The 21537-nt window shown below is 38.5% G+C and overlaps 3 protein-coding genes across 4 annotated transcripts; 1 reads left to right on the plus strand and 2 right to left on the minus strand.

Annotated features, from left to right (window-relative positions):
- The first annotated feature begins 123 nt into the window (after positions 1 to 123).
- Positions 124 to 4249, plus strand: LOC117994267 (zinc finger protein 25-like). The gene is made up of 5 exons (XM_069507751.1): positions 124 to 392; positions 493 to 640; positions 1381 to 1494; positions 2412 to 2567; positions 2812 to 4249. The coding sequence occupies exons 1-5, from the start codon at positions 249 to 251 to the stop codon at positions 3954 to 3956; spliced, it is 1707 nt and encodes a 568-aa protein (XP_069363852.1). The 5' UTR covers positions 124 to 248; the 3' UTR covers positions 3957 to 4249.
- A 2187-nt stretch (positions 4250 to 6436) lies between these two features.
- Positions 6437 to 21330, minus strand: Fer1HCH (Ferritin 1 heavy chain homologue). 2 transcript variants are annotated; one of them, XM_034982440.2, is made up of 5 exons: positions 21011 to 21330; positions 10149 to 10291; positions 8692 to 8826; positions 7977 to 8120; positions 6437 to 7515 (listed from the first exon to the last, which is right to left on the minus strand). In XM_034982440.2, exons 1-5 carry the CDS (start codon positions 21075 to 21077, stop codon positions 7360 to 7362), a joined length of 645 nt encoding a protein of 214 aa, XP_034838331.1. In that variant the 5' UTR covers positions 21078 to 21330; the 3' UTR covers positions 6437 to 7359. The 2 variants fall into 2 exon arrangements, with proteins under 2 accessions (XP_034838331.1, XP_034838330.1); XM_034982439.2 differs by lacking the exons at positions 10149 to 10291; positions 21011 to 21330 and adding an exon at positions 9190 to 9453.
- LOC138404117 (uncharacterized) lies at positions 11004 to 13326 on the minus strand. Its single transcript, XM_069507350.1, has 3 exons — positions 13258 to 13326; positions 12802 to 12912; positions 11004 to 12549 (listed from the first exon to the last, which is right to left on the minus strand). The coding sequence occupies exons 1-3, from the start codon at positions 13324 to 13326 to the stop codon at positions 11383 to 11385; spliced, it is 1347 nt and encodes a 448-aa protein (XP_069363451.1). The 3' UTR covers positions 11004 to 11382.
- Positions 21331 to 21537: the final 207 nt, after the last annotated feature.

Raw genomic sequence — 21537 nt, forward strand, 5'->3', positions numbered from 1 at the left:
CACGTTTATGGAAGAGGCACGAATGAGATTGTTCGGTGAGAGCTGCTGTAGGTACAAACGTAGCTAGAATCTATCTACGGGCACTATCACAAAGCCTTGGCACATGAATGACATTGACAAAGAGTTTTGTCTTTGTCTGACTCTGATACATACTCTTTGATTTTTTGGATTGTAAAATTGTAAATATTTATATTATATTTCTGAAAAAAGATCATTTACTTAAAATTAAAAATATTTGCAAGGTTAAAATGGAAACAAGAAATAGTACAATATATGGACAATGCCGGTTTTGCCTATTAAACGGTCACCATAAAGACCTAATGAAAGAATACTTTGTGAATGGAACAAGAGAAGTTTATATTGATATCATTATGGAATGCTTTAATTTATACGTAAGTAGATACAGTGCGGTCCTTCAAGCCATCTTCTAAAGCATTTTGATATTATTTTTAGGGTTCTTTCTGTAATTTTCCGTGGTTCGCGTGGTTCCAGTTGTCGACAAACAACGGTCTAAGCACCCTGATATGTTGGTCGTGCGTTGGTCGCCTGCGCGAGGCACACAGCTTCCGAGCGCTGGTGGCGCGCTCCGAGCAGCAGCTGTTGGCCACTCTCAACGAGAAGGACACTGTATTCATCAATGGTATTTTCTCCCACTAGCTCGGATTTCTATTTATTACGTACTTGTTGACGCCCGCGACTTCATTCGCGTGGATTTCGGGTTTTAAAAATCCCGTGGGAACTCTTTGATTTTCTGGGATAAAAAGAAGCCTATGTCTTTTCCCGGGATGCAGTATCTCTGTACCAAATTTTGTCAAAATCGGTTGAGCGGATGGGCCGTGGACAGCAGACAGACAGACACACACTTTCGCATTTAAAATATTAGTATGGATTTTCTCACACTGCTGCTTCATTATTTAAAAAAATTGGTCAAATGGTCACGAAAGATTCCATACCATAGTACAAGAAAAAACTTTATGTTTTTTGTGATGCAACCACAAATTATCGGATTTCGGATTGTACCTTTTTCTTGCACTATAAGACATTGCTATTTGGGAACCAGCCCAGAGAGAAGAAAGAAAGAAGAAGACATTGCTATCTGCTAAATTTCATGATTCTAGGTCAACAGGAAGTACTCTATAGATATACGACCTCCCTGGCGCCGCTTCCATCTTAGACTGCATCATCACTTACCGCCAGGTGAGATTGCAGTCAATGGCTTACTTGTATCTGCATAAAAAAAAAGATATTGGTATCCTGTTCTTCAGACACCATAGAAAGACAGACAACGAAGTGATCCTAAATGGGTTCCCTTTTCCCTTTTAAGGTACAGAACCCTACCCTAAGAACGTCTACACTAAGATACTATAACAATGTCCGCAGTGGGTGACATCAGCAGTCTGCAAGTCAAGTCAGAGCAGCCGATGGTCAAGCAGGAGCCGACGGATGTCGCTGCCGACGATGACTACTCATTCTTTGAAGAGTCTGTTGAAATTGGTGAGTCGGAGTTTGGTATTCTATTGCGATAGTGGTGAGCCATGTGGTTTAATAAGTGGGAGGTCCCAGGTTCAATTCCCGAGCAACCCTTCCACCTCACCTCTCGGTTATATGGGCCGAATTGCGGGAGGGCGCCCGTTTGGTACTTGCTCTTGGCGTTTTCCTGGGGAGCCTTCTTGACTCCCTACATATTACTTTGTCTCTTGTCCCTTATGCTTACTCTCCCCCCTTGGGGGCTAGATGTCACTAGCACAGCTGAGATCCCCGCTGCTGCTCCTCTGTGCCTGGCACCTGTACGCTCCGAGCTGCTCTTGTGCCAATGGTGCACGAATTCCCGTAGCCGGTTGTAGTTCCCCGCCGATGAGACGAGGTTCGTGTAGAAGACCGGCCCCGCTTCACCGCGTACGATCCCATCCAACATTGTCACAAAGGGGACACTCCCACAGCACATGGTGCCTATCCTCGTCGCAAAAGCCGCACTCCCACGCCGGGCTCTCGCACAAGTCTTCAGGTCAAGCAGGAGCCGACGGACGTGGCTGCGGACGATGACTACTCATTCTTTGAAGAGTCTGTTGAAATTTGTGAGTCAGAATTTGGTATTCTACCTCCTAAGTAGTGATTTGATGAGCTTCCTTGCGCAGTGGTGAGCCCTGTGGTCTAATAAGTGGGAGGTACCGGGTTCGATTCCTGAGCAGTCTGCAGGTCAAGTGCACCCGACGGTCAAGCTGGAGCCGACGGACGCTGCACTTCACGATGGTAAGCGCCCAAAGATTTTTGCCTCTATTATTTGTATGGGATTATGCAACAGAGAGAACCCTATCACACGAGTAGATCTACTATCTTCTTCCCGCAGATAGGGTATAGATTAAGATTATACTATGTACTTTTTTAATTTTGTCTTGTATTTCGTTTATTAGACCCAGAGCACACAGATGAGGAAATAGAAGAGTTAACAGATCGCGAAGCGGCGCTGCTCGCGAGGTTCGCGCACACCAAGTACCGACTACCTACAAGACAGAGCTTGTACTCCACCGGGTGTCAAGGCTACGCTGCACATCTGGACCTTCTGAGAAGTAAGCTTGTGATAACTTATTTTTTCCACTTGCTCTTCCACACGCCACGGTCTTGCGCCGCCGCCATCCAGCGGCTCCCTGCGACATCTGATGTCGTCCGTCCATCTAGTGGGGGGACTACAACACTGCGTCTTCCGGTGCGAGGTTGCCATTCCAGCACCTTGGGACCCCAACGTCTATCGGTCCAGTATTTTACTTGGTCATAATCTGGCCTGGTTAGTAATGTATTATTTTCTGTTTCCAGGTAAACTGATTGTGCCAAGAACCATAGAAGCATTGCTCCAAGAGGAGCAAGAGAAAACCAGCGTCAAAGTCTACATCACGGAGAAGGTAGCTCACATCAAGAACTCTTCCCTCATGCTTGAACATTCCAATGTAACGCCGTTCAAGAGCAAAAACAAATCCGGGTTCCCTTGCTTCTATTGCCGAAACATTTTCGAAAATTTGGAAAAACTACAGGAACATCAGCAAAAAACGCACAAAAGATCAGAAATCAAAAAAATTCTAGCTACTTTCGGTGCTGAAAGTTTAATAGTATACGTCGATGTAACAGACTTAAAATGCACCATATGCGATAAATCTATACAAAATATAAACGAGTTAAAATCGCATTTAATTAAAATTCATGACAAAAAATTTCACACTGAATACCCCGATAGAGTCATACCGTTTAAGTTATCTAATAACAACGTGTTTGAGTGTCAAGTCTGTGGTTTCAACTTTGAGACTTTCGGTTCTATTGAGAGACATATGAATGTACATTACAGGAATTGTGTTTGCAGTCAATGTGGGACGGGATTTGTTACTAAATACCGGTTGAAAGTTCATATTAAAAGCATGCATGTGGGGGGGAACTTCCCCTGTGATATATGTAAAAAAGTGTATACCACTCAGCAGAAACATAAAAACCATGTCGATACTGTTCACAAGATGGTTAAAAGATTTAAATGCCCGAAGTGTTCCGAGCGTTTCACTGAGTATTTTCGTAGACAGAAGCATTTAGTTGAAATCCATGGGGTCGCTCCTTTGAGGTATAGGTGTAATGTATGTGATAAGGCGTTCGAAAGGAGATATACGTTATCTAGGCATATGAAAAGAGATCATTTGGAGGAAAGGGACTTTCAGTGTCAATTGTGTGCGTACAAATGTTTCACTAATGTGGAGTTGAGGGTGCACATGGTGAAGCATAATGGGGAAAGGATTTTCGAATGCTCGGTGTGTAAGAAATCGTATGCTCGTAAGAAAACTCTGAAGGAGCATATGCGTATACATAACAACGACAGGCGGTTCGCGTGTGCTGTGTGTGGACAGGCCTTTGTACAGAAGTGCAGTCTGAAGGGACATGTTAAGACTCATCACGCGGAGTATGCTCTTTTTAACAGCGTATGAGTGTGACTCAACGGGACAACTATTTTTTTAAATTCCCGTTGAGTAACAGTGTTACACACGGGGGTGTGACTCAACGGGAATAACCCGAACTTTTTGCGTCGTAAATTATAGTACGCGACAGGTCGAGATGGGAATTGGGGAGGGGACGCCCCGCGCTAACCTGGTGCGGGTGAGCGTGGGTGTGCGGGGAATAGTTTAAAATTTTGTTGCCATCGAAATCAGTACCAATGACGCACCCTCAGAAAATGTTGAGAATTGTTAATTTACAGAGAATAAAATATTCAAAAATTATTTCTTTTTTAATTCTATATTCACACCCCAATCTCGAAATTCACAAACCTCTATCTCTTGAAAAATATCGAAACGAAATTATCAACACTGTACCCTGTGAATATCTTATGTACATATTACGCTCTGGTGAATATTTTTTATTTTTATTTATTTTTTATTTAGACAAAAAAAAAAGCGAATAATTCACACCACACTTCCAGACCAAAGCACTAGACAAAAAGCCGAGACTGGTGTTGGCAGTTTGCAGCCCAAATAGACCGTAGTCTGTGCTAGGGCTGACAAAGTTCATCGACCTCATTCATACTATATTATATACTATACTATATTTATACTATACTATATATATATTCATACATTACTAAAACTATATTTTATTTGGTGCAAAGTGTTAATGCATACAGAGTTTAGTTTAGTTTGCATATTGCGGTGAATTATCAATATTCACCACAGAGTACTGTGAAAAATTGTGAATATCCCATGTACATACATGGGATATTCACAATTTCACAGAGTACAGTGTTGCTAACTTTGGCATTTCATTTCATGAGATTCTGATGTACCTATGGTCTATCTCCTAACAAATATGAAAGGAAAGGTTACAGACTGACTGGCAGCAACATATTATGTACTAGCTGCCCTGCGAACTTCGTTCCGCCTAACAGTCGATTCAAATTTTTTAATTTTTTTTAAAATATCAATTCACTATCAGAAATTCTAAAATCCCCACGATTTAGGACTTCAGTACTTTGCAGCATCAGGATTGAGGAGTTAGGATTCGAAGTTCAATGATGTAGCCTATGCTTGGTACCTAAAATAATTTTGCATCATCCGCAGTTCCTGAAACATTATAGTTTAGGAGTGCTGTACCCTACATCATCAGGGTTGAGGAGTTGAGACTTGAAGTCTGAGAATAAAGTCGTTGCTTGGTACCTACAATATGAATTCACTATGAACACTTCCTGAATCTTGATAACTCAGGCGGGCAGTAACCCTGCAGCATCAGGATTAAGGAGTTGAATCCAGAATTTTTTATGTGACCACCACGAAAACTTTTTTGTTGATTTAAAAAAAAAAATTGCAAATCGGTCCAGAAACTTCGAAAAAATGGATGTAGAAAAAAGAACCACCTCATTTTTGACAGTCGGTTAAAAACCGATTACCTTGAAATATTTACGGAACAATTTTTAAAATATCCCCTTTCTAACAAAAAAAGAATGAATGAAATCGGACTACGCGTTAATGAATTACAACTCAGTATACATTTTAACTTTCATCCCCTCTCCTACGGGAACCATGCTGAATTTCGGGATAAAAAGTATCCTATATTCTTCCTCATAGTATGACCTCAAATCGTACCAAGTTTCATTGGAATCCATTCAGTAGTTTCAGCGTGATGCGCGGCCGTGATACAGACAGACAGACAGACAGACAGATAGACAGACAGACAGACAAAAATGAAAAAAATTACAGTTTTGTGTTCAGTATCGATTATAGAGTGCCCTCGAAAAAAAATTTTCAAAATATCTTCAATGTACAGAATTTGACCTGTTACAGTTTTATTATAAGTATATTGATAACGCGTAAAATTTAACTCCTCACGCGCCAAACTTTGTGTCCAATTTCATGTCAAAAGTACGATTTTAGTCCTTATTGTAAAGGTGAACTCTGTTAGAAGTGGCCCTATTGTGACACTTACAGTTAGAGCGAGATAGCTAAATGCATTTAAGCTCTTGTTAGAACGTGACAAAATGATTATGTTTTGTCCTTATCACCGTGGGCACTTTTTTTTGTTTGTCAAAATGTATTTGTATGTGAGTATTTGGCAAACAACGTGAAGTGTAGGAGGAATGACATTTCACAAGTAAGAGAATCTGCTTGAGCGAGAGGGACTGAGGGGCCACGCTAGTTGCAAATCTGGACATATCTGTGGGTGAACTGTACTTTTGACATGACAGTTGACCCATATAGTTAAATTGGCGCGCGAGGAGTTATTTTGTACGGACTATACCTACCTATAGTGCGTGCAAAAGTAGTCCGCGACAGGTCGAGATGGCAATCGGGGATAAGACAGGGGCTCCGCACACCCGCAACGGGTTGGCGCAGGGGCTTCGCGAGTGCTGCCGCCCCGATTGCCATCTCAACCTGTCGTTAGTTGAAGGAAAAAGGGACTAATAAAAATAATACACAAATTGTGACGGAAGTACCTAATATTTATTTCTCAAAATTTAAAAAGTTGATAAAGGTAATAATAGCTATAATACGTATAATCCTTTTGCAAATTACGAAAAATTATGGCGGGAATTTTGAACATACGATATGATTGTAGGTATTTAGAAGGAAATCGTCTTTCTCAGCGTAAAAATTAATAAATTATAAAATTTTAGATTTACTAATTGATTAAACTTAAAACTATACTACATTTTTACCTAACACCTAGGAAAGCCTTAAATTACTAGATTGACCTTTTCACTTTCGCATTTCATGTAGTAAAAAAAAAGAAAGTAAAATTTGTACTGATAAAAAAATTAAAAACGAAAAGATTAACTTTTGTTCAACTTATTTGTACAAAATGTAAGTATTTGAAACTAGAATGTCCTAACGAAAATTTTATATTGCATAATTACATACAAATCTAAAATTATTATTGTAAATAGGGATGTAATGGCTGATAATAAAGATTATATTATTATTCAATGAACCAAAAAATACTTGAATATTTTATGAATGAATATATTATTATTAACAATGACGACAGCATGAATCCTAATTTTTTTTGTAGCTCCATTAATCTACAGAAATCTAACAATTTATGAAAAAAAGTGTAGACAGATTATATATTAGATGATATTTTCGATCTGTAATTTTTATGTTCTAGAATAAGTTTGGTATTTTTGTTTATTGTATTTTCATTTGAATAAATTATGCTTTCTATGTTAAAGGTTTTACATTTTTGTTTTAACTAAATTTCTTCGACATTTCTATGGTTAATTTTTAAACAAAAGAAAATAAATAAAAACAAAAGAAAAGATTTATATTTTTAAAGTGACATACGACAAAAGTGACGTTTTGTTTTTTTTAAACTACAATATAATATGGCTTGGATTCATGGCTTTTAGATGTCCATGCCAAGGAGTTTCTTGTCGTAGATGAACTCTCCCAGGGCGGAGTGGCGGTCCATCATCTTCTTGAGCGTGGAGGCTCTGCCCGCGATGTCGCGTTGTCCCTTGTATTGCTCTTCGAGGAACTCTCCGGTGAGGTAGTCGACGAGCTGTCAAAGTCAAAATATAAACAGATTAAAAATTGAAACAACAGCGCTGATTCTGTTGTTTTTCGCTAAAGTAAATTTATCTGCATCCTCTTCTTTTTAATATTGCTAAAAAAGGACAGAACATGATTTTTACATTTAAAGACTCTAAATTTTAGTGCACGCTAGGCTTAGGACGAGGTCTGACTACTCTAAATTAAACTATGTCTGTCCTTTAATTTAATATTAGTAAGAAGAAGATGGGAATGCTCTAAAATTTAGTTGTGCTCAGAATCAGTACCAATTGGTGTTTTTTTTTCTCTTGGCCTGGCTTTACGGCTCCAAGTTCTAACCCTTTTGAGCTTAAATATTGGTGATGCTTTCTTGTAATGCAATAAATTAATAAATATAAATCTCGATAGACTAAAAAAATAAATTAAATAAAAGACTTGACTACAGGGTGGACTAAAAAAATGCAATCTTACGTGATAGTCATTGTTGTCGTTGTCCTCGCGGTCGTGCTCGCACTTGATGATGACGTTGCGGATGGCGTTCGTCACCGCCGTCTCCATCTTCAGCGCCTCCTCCAGCGCGGCTTGACCGGACGCCCAGAACTTGTGCTCGGGAGGCTGCAATGGACAAAAAAAGTAAGTACAGTGCCACAAGGCTCTCTTGGCACTTGAATGACATTGACAGGGGGGCGCTGTTGGAGGACAAAGGCTTAGAATATTCAAATAAGAACAAAGGGCCACTTGTTTGCGTGTTTGTCAAACAAACTGCGTGTTTGGCAAATTTGTTTGTCAAACTGCTTGAAGGTGTACGGCTGTGTTTGTCAAACAAACTACGTGTTTGCGTGTTTGTCAAACAAACTACGTGTTTGTCAAACAAACTACGTGTTTGGCAAATTTGTTTGTCAAACTGCTTGAAGGTGTACGGCTGTGTTTGTCAAACAAACAACGTGTTTGCGTGTTTGTCAAACAAACTACGTGTTTGTCAAACAAACTACGTGTTTGGCAAATTTGTTTGTCAAACTGCTTGAAGGTGTACGGCTGTGTTTGTCAAACAAACAACGTGTTTGGCAAATTTGATTGACGGCGTGTTTGACCGTTTGCGGGGCACTTTAGCTGCATCATCACTTACCAGTGAGTCTGATTGCAGCCAAGCGCTAATGTATTTTTTTAAAGTACTTCGAGTTCTTACCCTGATGGTGATCAGAGAGGTGACGTTGGTGGTGAGCTCTCCCCTCATCAGCAGGTATTCGATCAGCTTCAGAGCATGCTCGCGTTCCTCCGAACTGGCTTCGAAGAACATCTTAGCGAAACCAGGGCGGTTCACCTGGTGACAAAAAAGACTTCAAAAATCTACTTCAAATGCGACTTTAAGGGCGACGGGTAAAGGAGTGGACTGAAAACCGAAAGGTCGACGGTTCAAACCCCGCCCGTTGCACTATTGTCGTACCTACTCTTAGCACAAGCTTGACGCTTAGTTGGAGAGGAAAGGGGAATATTAGTCATTTAACCTTATTATAAATACGAAAGTGTTTCTTTGTTGGTTTGTCCTTCAATCACGTCGTAATGGTGCAACGGATTGACATGATTTTCTGCAAGGGTACAGATAAAGACCTGGAGAGTGACATAGGATACTTTTTATCCCGGAAAATCAAAGAGTTCCATTGCTTAGTACACAATAACAACTCACGGAATCTTTGGAGAAGTGCGCGCCCATGGCCAAGTACTGCACGGAGGCGGCTACCTCCATCTGGATCTGTTTGTGCACCGCGTTCCGGCATCCTTGCGACATGGTGATCCATTGCTCAGTACACAATAACAACTCACGGAATCTTTGGAGAAGTGCGCGCCCATGGCCAAGTACTGCACGGAGGCAGCTACCTCCATGTGGATCTGTTTGTGCACCGCGTTCCGGCATCCTTGCGACATGGTGATCCATTGCTCAGTACACAATAACAACTCACGGAATCTTTGGAGAAGTGCGCGCCCATGGCCAAGTACTGCACGGAGGCAGCTACCTCCATGTGGATCTGTTTGTGCACCGCGTTCCGGCATCCTTGCGACATGGTGATCCATTGCTCAGTACACAATAACAACTCACGGAATCTTTGGAGAAGTGCGCGCCCATGGCCAAGTACTGCACGGAGGCGGCTACCTCCATCTGGATCTGTTTGTGCACCGCGTTCCGGCATCCTTGCGACATGGTGATCCATTGCTCAGTACACAATAACAACTCACGGAATCTTTGGAGAAGTGCGCGCCCATGGCCAAGTACTGCACGGAGGCGGCTACCTCCATCTGGATCTGTTTGTGCACCGCGTTCCGGCATCCTTGCGACATGGTGATCCATTGCTCAGTACACAATAACAACTCACGGAATCTTTGGAGAAGTGCGCGCCCATGGCCAAGTACTGCACGGAGGCGGCTACCTCCATCTGGATCTGTTTGTGCACCGCGTTCCGGCATCCTTGCGACATGGTGATCCATTGCTCAGTACACAATAACAACTCACGGAATCTTTGGAGAAGTGCGCGCCCATGGCCAAGTACTGCACGGAGGCGGCTACCTCCATCTGGATCTGTTTGTGCACCGCGTTCCGGCATCCTTGCGACATGGTGATCCATTGCTCAGTACACAATAACAACTCACGGAATCTTTGGAGAAGTGCGCGCCCATGGCCAAGTACTGCACGGAGGCGGCTACCTCCATCTGGATCTGTTTATGCACCGCGTTCCGGCATCCTTGCGACATGGTAATCCATTGCTTTGGGATGTTTACTGGGTTCACATTACCTGGGCAAGAGAAAAACTAATTTATTTACGGTAAGAGTGGTATTGAAATATAACTTTTCTTTGTTGGTGGTTAAATGATAGAGACGGCGTTGGTGCAGACGTGTTTATTGAGTGATGTCTTATGATCAACCAACTTATGGACTAACAGTAATTGTAACTAAATCTTACATGCTATTGTTTTAATAATAATTCTTAATCTAACCTACATAATTTTGCATTACCTTTCTTCTAATTTGATGCGTTTGCAACCTACATTTTTTTTATTTTTTTTTATTCAGATACAAGTTAGCCCTTGACTGCAATCTCACCTGGTGGTAAGTGATGATGCAGTCTAAGATGATAGCGGGCTAACCTGGAAGGGGTATGGCAGTTTTTTTTTTAACCCATACCCCTTTGGTTTCTACACGGCATCGTACCGGAACGCTAAATCGCTTGGCGGCACGGCTTTGCTGGTAGGGTGGTAACTAGCTGTTATATATCTGTGTACGAACTAAAATGTTATTTGTTATCTGTGGTTGTAAATTCTGTCTATAAAATTTTGTCTGCGACATAAAAAGTAAATTTGTAACGTTTTCACATTTTGGCCAGATTTTAAGTATAGTATAACAAAGAAATAAAGTTAAAGGAATATTTAATAAGTGGTGTGGTTTAATTTATAACAAATTGGCGACGATTCATACGTGCAAAAAGACGGTTACAGATCGCGCGGCGAGAGTTTGGCTTTGACCTTCGGGTGGAGGGGATTACTGCGCATGGGTACTGTCACGCACACAATACTTTTCCTTTTTTATGTACCAGGTTGGATATTTGAGTGGGTCAAAATTCATGTACAGTGGTAATAATGCTAGAAAATAATACGAAATAGATAAACTTCTTCATTTATTAAAACTATTGATAGTTATTTTACTTATATAAAATGTTTATTTCCTTTTAAAGTTTACAGAGACAGCGATGAAAATTCTAAATAATTGTTTTTTAATAAAATTATTTATTCCAAGATACATGTAAAATTGGTACATACAAACAAAAGAAAACTTAAAATAATTATTAAATACAAAAGTTAACATTAAAAAAAAGTCTTAGCAGCAGTGCTATTCAGATTCTGAATCAGTTAAAGGTTTAACGCCTTCTATGAAATCACCGCATGGTCCAGTGGTGCTGCCGCGACACGAAATTGTGCAACGTCTTTTGCTTGTTGAGGGTCCGGGTTCAGGGCTTCCTCGGTTGCAGTTGTCATCATCATCATCTTCATAACCATCATCAGAATCATCGTCTTCGGAATTATCATCGACGCGAATTATAAATTGCTCGGTAAGTAAATCAACTACATGGTCACTCTTGACGTACTCTTCTTCTATATCTTTTACCTTTTTACATATTTTTCCCCATTCCTGGGCACCCATTAAGGATACTTTTTCTTTGATAAGTTTGGTACATTCTTGTAAATTCCATTTAACATTTTTGCTAGCTACATATTGTTTAATAGTAGCCCATGCCATTTCTATGGGGTTGAGGTCTGGATGGTAAGGCGGTAATCTCAATATGCTATGGTTTGCTTCTGCTAAAATTTGATCTATTGAAAAAGTTTTAAATCTTTCTTTATTAGCTTTTATCAAGTTGTACAATTGTGGCTTGAGCATTGTTGAATCATATTGTATGCCTTTATCAGTTAGCCAATTCTGCATATCGGCTTTTTTGGTATTGGAGGACGGTGCTAAATCCCATTGTTTATTGTGGTATGAAGCGTTGTCGACAACCACTACAGAATTGGGTGGTAGGTTGGGAATTAATTGTGTCCTAAGCCATTTTTCATAATTCTCGTAATTCATGTTGTCGTGATAGTCCCCTGTTTTGGTGCCGGCTTTAAAAGTTAATAAAGCATTTGGTATAAACCCAGCTTCAGATCCTGCGTGGACTATCACGACTCGTTGTCCTTTAGAAATGGGTTTTTTTAGTCCTTCCGTAGGGCCATCGCTCCAGGCTTTGGTTGTTGAGTGCGATGAATCTACGTAGGATTCATCTGTGTAAACAATGGGTCTTCCTTCTTGTCGATATTTTCTTATTTTACTTAAATATTCAATGCGTTGTAATCGGATATTCGATGTTTCTATTAGTAATTTACGGCTGTTTTCTGTTTTTTTCCAGCGAAATCCTAACTCCTTTATAATTACACGAAGACTTGTTTCTGACCCTTTAAAGTTTATATCTTCCTCAAGTTTCTTTTTTAGTTTCCCAATGGTGGGAAGTTCATTATTCGTCTTGTGAAAATTGTGTATACATCTTTTTATAATACCTTGGTCAAAATTATCAATATTCGTAACTGGTTTAGCTCTGGGACGTTTTTTTCCAGGTGTTCTGAAAGTAATTAGCAAATCGGAACTCTTGGCTTGATTTGCGATATTTTTTACAGTTCCAATTGAAGTCTTAGTGGCCTCCGATGTCCGTTTTTGAATTTTAGCTAATTTACTGACTACACAATTTAATTTAGAAACAGTTTCCGTTTTCATTACCTGCATAGTCTGTATAGTTTGGTTATTCTCCGACTGACTGAGTAAAGAAGCAACTTCCTCAATCTGACTTCGAATTTGCTTCAATGAATCGACACATTCGTCAGCTTCTTTCTTTAAAAAGCAATTCACGTCATATATCATTTTCCGTGCTTGCCTTTTTAAAACAATGTTTTTTTTACGCATTTTCAAATCACTTTTTAATATTTAACAAAAAAAACTTAACTGACAAACTTAAACAAACAAACTCAACAAATAATAACAATCGACAACAATAAACAATTAACGAAAATAGCAATTCACTTGTGAACGTGATTGTACAACACGAGTGCGCGGTACGTCGGAGCAGTGGAGCGCCAATCAGAGCACCGCGTGCGCCTACACACCCGCCCCGCACCCCACTAATTGCCCGTTGATACCCAATTTCTGATTTCTGCGCAATAACGGTCAAAGCCAAACTCTCGCCGCGCGTACTGTACCATCTACAACTTCGTTGAGGTAAATTGGCGTGGTTCGTGACAACTCCATGGACGCAAACCTCTATTATAGAGAAATTCTTGACAAAAAGACCAGTTTCCTACAAAAATTATCAAAAAACGAATTACTCTCGCTGTGTAAAGAGTTACAAGTGGTGGTGGATGTAGAAACAATAGAGGAACTTCGTAAGACTTTACGAGAGGTAGTCAAGAGTGGATCTAGATTGGAGGAAGTAAAACAACTGCTGGGTGAAGATCATTCAGAAATAAAAGGGCTACAAAGTCCTCCGACGATGTCCGTAAATATTTATAACATTGAGCCGTTCGATGGCCGTGATTTTGACACCTTCGAGACTCAGCTGCAATGTCTAATTACTTTAAATGAAGTACCAGAAGAGAAGAAAGTAGCGTTATTAATTACAAAATTAACACCAAAAGTGTTCGATACTCTAAACCACAAGTGTGCGCCGGAGAAACCTACAAAGAAAACCTTTGCTGAATTATTGACAATTTTAGAGGTTAGATATGCAAAATCAACTTCAGTGGCATTAGATAGGGCAGAATTCAGGAAGTGTAATCAAAAGTCTGATGAAACTATAGAAGAGTACATTATCCGATTAAAAAAATTAGCAAAAAAATGCTCTTTTAAAGACTATGATGATCAAGTGAAAGAAAAACTAATAGATGGTGTATTTTCATCTTTAATCAAGTTTGAACTTTTGAAAAATGGTAATCAAAATTTAGAGGAATTAATAATTTTAGCCCGTACTGTGGAGTCAGCATTATTACATTCAAAGGTTAAGGAGCCAGCCGAAGAGCAAACTAGTAGTATGTTTCAAATTAGGAAAGGTACCCAATTAAGGAATAAATCATTTAATAAGCCAAAGAGTGAATCCACAGGTACCACACCTATGGGTAAGTTAACCAAATGCTTTTGTTGTGGAAAAAATAATCATCTTAAGAGTGAATGTTCATTGAAAGATAAATTCTGTTCGGAGTGCGGCCTGCGTGGACATTTATTTCGAATGTGTGCTAAAAACCGTAGGGTCAACATGTTAGAATGTGATACACAGGACGACTCAGACGATAAAGGAAACGTAGAGCAATCAATAAAAGACTTATTCCCTGAAAGTGATGATTATTATAATGTTTATAATTGTAATTCAACTACAACTAAAATACCTCCTTGTTTTGTAAATGGTAGTGTAAATGGCCTAAAATTAAAATTTGAATTGGATACAGGGTCGGAAGCAACCACTATTTTGTTTAAAGATCTAAAGATGTTAAATCTAACCGGTAAAATAAAAAAAACCAATATTCACTTTAAAAATTATGATCAAACTGTAACCCAACCCATGGGAATAATTAATATGGAAATGAATTTAAATAACAATAAAAAAAATGTGAATTTGTTTGTTGTCGAAGACAACAAGCCGAGGCTATTGGGGCGAGATGTCCTTAGTATCTTTGGCATGTGGCCATTACAGTTAAATTCAAATGAAATATATGATCCGGTAAACCTGATCAAAGAAAAGTTCTCAGATGTGTTTAGTCCGGGGTGGGGAAATGTAAAGGGTGAATGCATAAATCTAAAATTAAAAGACCATGCACAACCTAAACGCCTACCAGTTAGACAGGTTCCATTTGCACTTAAAGATAAAATTAATCTTGAAATTAAAAGATTGTTAGAAAATGGGCGAATTGAACCTGTAAAATACAGTGACTGGGGCACACCAGTAGTACCTATATTAAAACCGGATGGTTCTGTTCGTTTGTGTGGTGATTACAAAGTTACTCTAAATCCCCAATTAAAAGTGGATCGATTTCCTCTACCCCATGTTGAGGACATTTTTAATAAATTGAGAGGAGCTGAATTTTATTGTGAATTAGACTTAAAAGAGGCTTATTTGCAAGCACCTCTTGATGAAGCGTCCCAAGAACTAACAGTTATTGTAACTGAAATTGGAACATTTAAATATAAATTTTTACCATATGGTGTAAGTACAGGACCAGGCTCTTTTCAGCGACTAATGTCACAAAAACTATCAAATATCCCAAATGTAATAGTGTTTATAGATAATATATACATGTGTGGTAAAACACACGAGGAAATGATACAAACTTTAGAAAGTGTTCTGTCTAAATTAAAGGAGTGTGAATTTAAACTTAAGGTAGAGAAGTGTAAATTTTTTCGAAAAAATATTGATGTTTTTGGCTATAGAATCAACAAAGACGGTATACAAATTATACGAGAAAATATAGAACCCATATTAAACATATCACCTCCCGAAAATATCACCATGCTAAGATCTTTTCTTGGAAAAATCAATTACTATGGTAGATTTTTAAAACATCTAGCCACAAATCTGTACCCATTGTATGAATGTACCAAGAAAGGAAATTTTGTCTGGACTGATGAGTGCCAAAACGCGTTTGAGTTAGTAAAACAGGAATTAGCTTCGGCTAAGAATTTGTCACATTATAATCCAGAGTTGCCGTTAATTTTGACTTGTGATGCATCTGCATATGGGGTTGGAGCTATAATCTCTAACAGAGGATTAGATAATGTTGTGAGGCCCATTGCTTTTGCTAGTAAAAAATTTAATGAGTCTGAAAAAAAATATACTGCGTTAGATAAAGAAGCACTAGCAATAATTTTTGGGATAACAAAATTTTATAATTATACATATGGGAGATTGTTTGAATTAGAAACTGACAATGCTGCTCTAGTACGTATACTAGGCCCACATAAAGCAATTCCAAAAATGGCTGCCAAACGTCTACAACATTATGCTATATTCCTCTCTGCTTTTAATTATACCATAAAGCACATCAGTACAGACAGAAATCCTGCAGATTATTTATCTAGAAAGCCTAATATGAAAGATAACACTAATTTTCATACTTTATGTAAGACTGACAGTGATGTAAATGTATACTATCTCGAGGGGTCAGACTTGAGTTCCCTGAACTGGAAAACCATCCAGACAGAAACAAAAAAAGACATAATATTATCAAAGGTTCTGGTATTCTGTCGGGATGGTTGGCCAGGCACAGTGAATGATAATTTAAAACCGTTTTATTTGCGAAGACACGAAATTAGCATGGATAGAGATTGCATAATGTGGGGTCATAGAATTATAATACCTTCAAGTTTGAGAGAAGCAGTTTTAAAAGAACTTCATGTGACACACTTCGGAACTTCTAGAATGATTGAAATGGCAAAAGCCTATTTTTGGTGGCCAAAATTAAATGAAAATATAGAAAAAATATCTAATTCATGCGAATTATGTTTAAAGAATAGAAATAATCCTTCTAGAATAATTCCAAGGTGTTGGCCGATTCCACCTGGACCCTGGTATCGCATTCATGCAGATTTCCTGGGCCCATTATTGGGGAAGATGTATTTAATCATTGTCGATAGCTACTCCAAATGGCCAGAGGCTTTTCAAATGGCAAATATAGCTTCAAGTTTAACCATAGCTAAATTTAAGGAAGTATATGTCCGTTATGGGTTTCCGGTCCACCTGGTGACAGATAATGGAAGTTCGTTTACGAGCCAAGAATTTCAAGAGTTTTGTAAAACCACTGGTGTAAAGCATAGTTACACTTCACCTCACTACCCTGCAACCAATGGGGCTGCAGAACGGTTCGTAGAGACATTTAAATCACATCTGACAAAGATAGTAGAGAGTGGTAAATCACTTAATTATGCTTTAAGCATATTTTTGTTTGATTATAGGACCACCCCTCACAAGAGTAGTGGTGTTTCACCGGCTCGCTTAATGATGGGTAGGGAACTAAGGAACCGTTTATCATTGCTACGGCCTGCTCCTATTTATCAAAATCTGGTGGAATCCCAAGAGAAACAGCTGAAATATGCAAAGGGGGGTAGAGTTTTAGAATTGGATACGGGGGACGAGGTCATGGTTAGGGATTATAGAAAAGGAAAAAAATGGTCAAGAGGTAAAATCAGTAGGGAAATTATTTCGGGTACAACTTACGAAGTAGACGTGGAAGGGTACAAGTGGAAGAGGCATGGTAATCAAATACAAAAAATAATTTAAATATACCTTTATTCTTAAAAATAAAAATCTTTTTGTTCTATTGTTAAATTTAGTTAGGACGGGGGAGAGTGTTATATATCTGTGTACGAACTAAAATGTTATTTGTTATCTGTGGTTGTAAATTCTGTCTATAAAATTTTGTCTGCGACATAAAAAGTAAATTTGTAACGTTTTCACATTTTGGCCAGATTTTAAGTATAGTATAACAAAGAAATAAAGTTAAAGGAATATTTAATAAGTGGTGTGGTTTAATTTATAACACTAGCCACGGCCGAAGCCTCCCACCAGACCAGAAATTTAGAAATTATAAAATTCAAAACCCCTGCCAGGAATCGAACCCGGGACCTCCCACTATTAAGACCACAGCGCTCACCACTGTGCCAGGGAGGTCGTCAAATATAAAACATATTACAGTATGCCTATACTGACTGATCTCTCAACGCACACCTCAAACTACTGGATGGATCGGGATGAAAGGACAACCGCAGCTTTCTAGAGAGGGTTGGTACCTAAAATAAATTAGAGCGTTAAGCAACGATATATGGCCTACTACATGATGCCCGCGACTTCGTCCGCGTGGATTTAGCTTTTTAAAAATCCTGTGGGAACTCTTCAATTTTCCGGGATAAAAAATAGGCTATGTCCTTCCCCGGGATGTAAGCTATCTCTGTACCAAATTTCGTCAAAATCGGTTGAACGGTTGAGCCGTGAAAAGCTAGCAGACAGACAGACAGACAGAGAGACAGACACACTTTCGCATTTATAATATTAGTATGGATTGGAACATATATTTTTCTTTAATTTAGGTGTATGGGTTTAATAAAAACTGCCATACTCCTCCCAGGTTAGCCCGCTCCCACCTTAGACTGCATCGTCACATACCATCAGGTGAGATTGCAGTCAAGGGCTAACTTGTATCTGAATAAAAAATAAAAAAAAATTTTTTTTACTTTTTAGTATATATTTTGTTTCCAAAAAGCCCATCCGTTTAAGGGATTTGTATGAAATTTGGTACAAAGGTAGCTTGCATCCCGGAAATTGACAAAGGCAACTTATTATCCCGGAAAATCAAAGCATTCCCACGAGATTTTTGAAAACCTAAATCCACACAATAAATAAACCAGTCAACAAATAAAATGATTTGTATTTGTGTTTTTGTTTCTGCAACAAAGTCACTTAGTCTGTATTTTGCGCAGTAACGCCTAGGTAGGTACGTATCTGACCTGACGCATTATCTAGAACACATTGCAGGCTATTAGTTCATGTTTGTGTTACAGCAGATAACAAAACCAATCCCAATATTAATAAATAGGTATTAAAGTACTCTTTAATATTGTTCAGATAAAGTTTATTAAAAAAACCGGCCAAGTGCGAGTCAGACCCGCGCACTGAGGTTTCCGTACTCTACATTTTTCACGATAAATCAAAATCTATTATGCCTAAAAATAAATAAAAATTTGTTTTAGAATAAACAGGTGAAGCCCTTTCATATGATACCCCACTTGATATAGTTATCTTACTTTAAAAATTGAAAACACTAATTTAATAGTTAGTGTTTTCAATTTTGCAAATTAAATTGTGGCCATGAACTAATGTTCATGACCACAATTTAATTTTTTTTTGTGTGATGTAACCACTCATTCACGGCTTTTCGATTTTTCCCGTTATGTCTGCTATAAGACCTACCTACCTGCCAAATGATTCTAGGTCAACGGAAAGTACCCTGTAGGTTTCTTGGCAGACAGACAACAAAATGATCCTAAAAGGGTTCCGTTTTTCCTTTTGAGGTACGGAACCCTATAAAACGGCTAAGTGTGAGTCTCTCTGTTTGTGTATGTACAGTACCTACGCGGCAGAAAGTGATGTATAGTTGTTGTCAGTTGTCATATCTACAGAAACCGCGGCCCTACCGCGGTTGTTTGACAGCTACAATGTCACGATCGCAATCATCTCTGATTGGTTAATGCTCGCTCACTATTGGCCACAATGCATTGTTGCAACAAGAATCGCACAAATTCAGCCAATCAGAACAATTGAGATTGTAATAATGATTAATGCAGGTTTTAGACAATCGCCCTACTGTATTTTTTGAAAGTCGTCAGATCTAATGATTAGACTAAAATTTGGAACACATGGATCTGATTGCCTATTCTACCTAATCTCTTATCTTTAATAGTTTAATACCTTTCAATAACATTCAAGTTAGATTACAAGTAGGTACATAAGATAACTTTAGATGACTAGATGATAATATGTGTTCCGAGACATTCTAAGATAGGCTTTGAGTATGTAGCAGGCTTAGGGAAAAGTATAATGTACTAGCTGATGCCCCTGGCTTCGCCCGCGTTGAGTTAGGTTTTTGAAAATCCCGTGGGAACTCTTTGATTTTCCGGTATAAACTAGCCTATGTCACTCTCCAGGTCTTTATCTATACCCATGCAAAAAATCATGTCAATCCGTTGCACCGTTGCGACGTGATTGAAGGACAAACCAACATACAAACACACTTTCGCATTTATAATAAGGGTAGGGTCTTGGACTGTAGAGGTAGATGATGCGCGATTGCGGGAGAATGACAGCTACAATGTCACGATCGCAATCATCTCTGATTGGTTAATGCTCGCTCACTATTGGCCACAATGCATTGTTGCAACAAGAATCGCACAAATTCAGCCAATCAGAACAATTGAGATTGTAATAATGATTGATGCAGGTTTTAGACAATCGCCCTACTGGTTGACGCTCGCTCACTATTGGCTACAATGCACTGTTGCAACAAGAATCGCATAAATTCAGCCAATCACAACAATTATGATTGTAATAATGATTGATGCAGGTTTTACGAAATCGACTTATAATCGAATATCGTGAAAAATACAGATACGAAATTCCAAAGTAAGCAGTGAAAAAGTGATCCTATAAGTATTTATTTGTTCTTTTTGAGGTACGGAATCTTAAAAAAGATTTTAACGAATTGAGAAACTCCTACTTTTTTGAAGTCGGTTAAAAAATACAACCAAATATTGATGGAAACTTTGCACTACTTATGCAAAGTCAGGGTGGGTTGCTGGTTTAGTTATTTTAACATTAAACAGTATTTCTATTCACTAGATAGGTATTTAGTTAAATTAACATGTGGATTGGTTTGGTTTTTGCAACGCATAGGTACCTAACTATACCTGAGTTGGTTTGTTAATCAATCAAGGTTATAATAATATATACCTATACTTAAATTAGTAATTAGTTGTGAATTAAAATTATAAGTATTAAATTACTAGCTGATGCCCGCGACTTCGTCCGCGTGAAATTATGTTTTTAAAAATCCCCTGGGAACTCTGATTTTCCGTGATAAAAAGTAGCCTATGTCACTCTCTCCGTCTTTATCTATACCCGTACAAAAAGTCACGTCAATCCGTTGCGACGTGATTGAAGGACAAACAAACACACTTTCGCCTTTATAATAAGGGTACTGATTTTATTGAAAAAAGATCATTTTTGAGAAAAAATTATAATGTAATTCAAAAACCTATTGAAATCAAAAACAGATTCTATTCCGTAAAAACGTAGGTTGAAACTTCCTTGTCAAAATATTATTACTATGCAATTAGACTGCAGGCAACCTTTGTCACTAATTAGCACAAAGAAAAAAGTAAAAAATAATCAACTTACATTGTGTGGCAAATGCTGATGAGCAGACAGCCAAAACAGCGACGATGACCAGCAAAAAGGTCTTCATGGTTTTCCTTTTCTATTTCTACAATAAAATCACAGATACTTTGACGATGATACAAGGTTGCGATGCAACGAATTGACGATAGTTATTGATAGGAGCCTTTACACTCACTGGCGCAGAAGGCTAACTTATCAATACGAAACAAAATGAAAGACAACCGCTATTTCTGAATGTTCTGAATTAAAAATATTGAACTACGCAGCGATAACGATACCATCTCGTGTTGACAAGTGGTTCACAATGAAAATGACACACGGTGTGCGAGTGAGATGGAAGATTCGCATACAAAAATCCCCTTGAGGTTTTGTGTTCCGAGCGTTTAATGGAATATTTCTTCGCTCTCAAACGGGTTTTTGTCTAATCCTGAGAGGCTTTTTGTTCAATTTTTAGATTCTTTATTTAAAAAGATGGGTTCCAACAATAAAATGGAAGAAAAAAATCATTTGGAACCGATGATAAATTG

The sequence above is a fragment of the Maniola hyperantus genome, chromosome 26 (genome assembly GCF_902806685.2).
Source record: "Maniola hyperantus chromosome 26, iAphHyp1.2, whole genome shotgun sequence".
Classification (NCBI taxonomy): domain Eukaryota; kingdom Metazoa; phylum Arthropoda; class Insecta; order Lepidoptera; family Nymphalidae; genus Maniola; species Maniola hyperantus.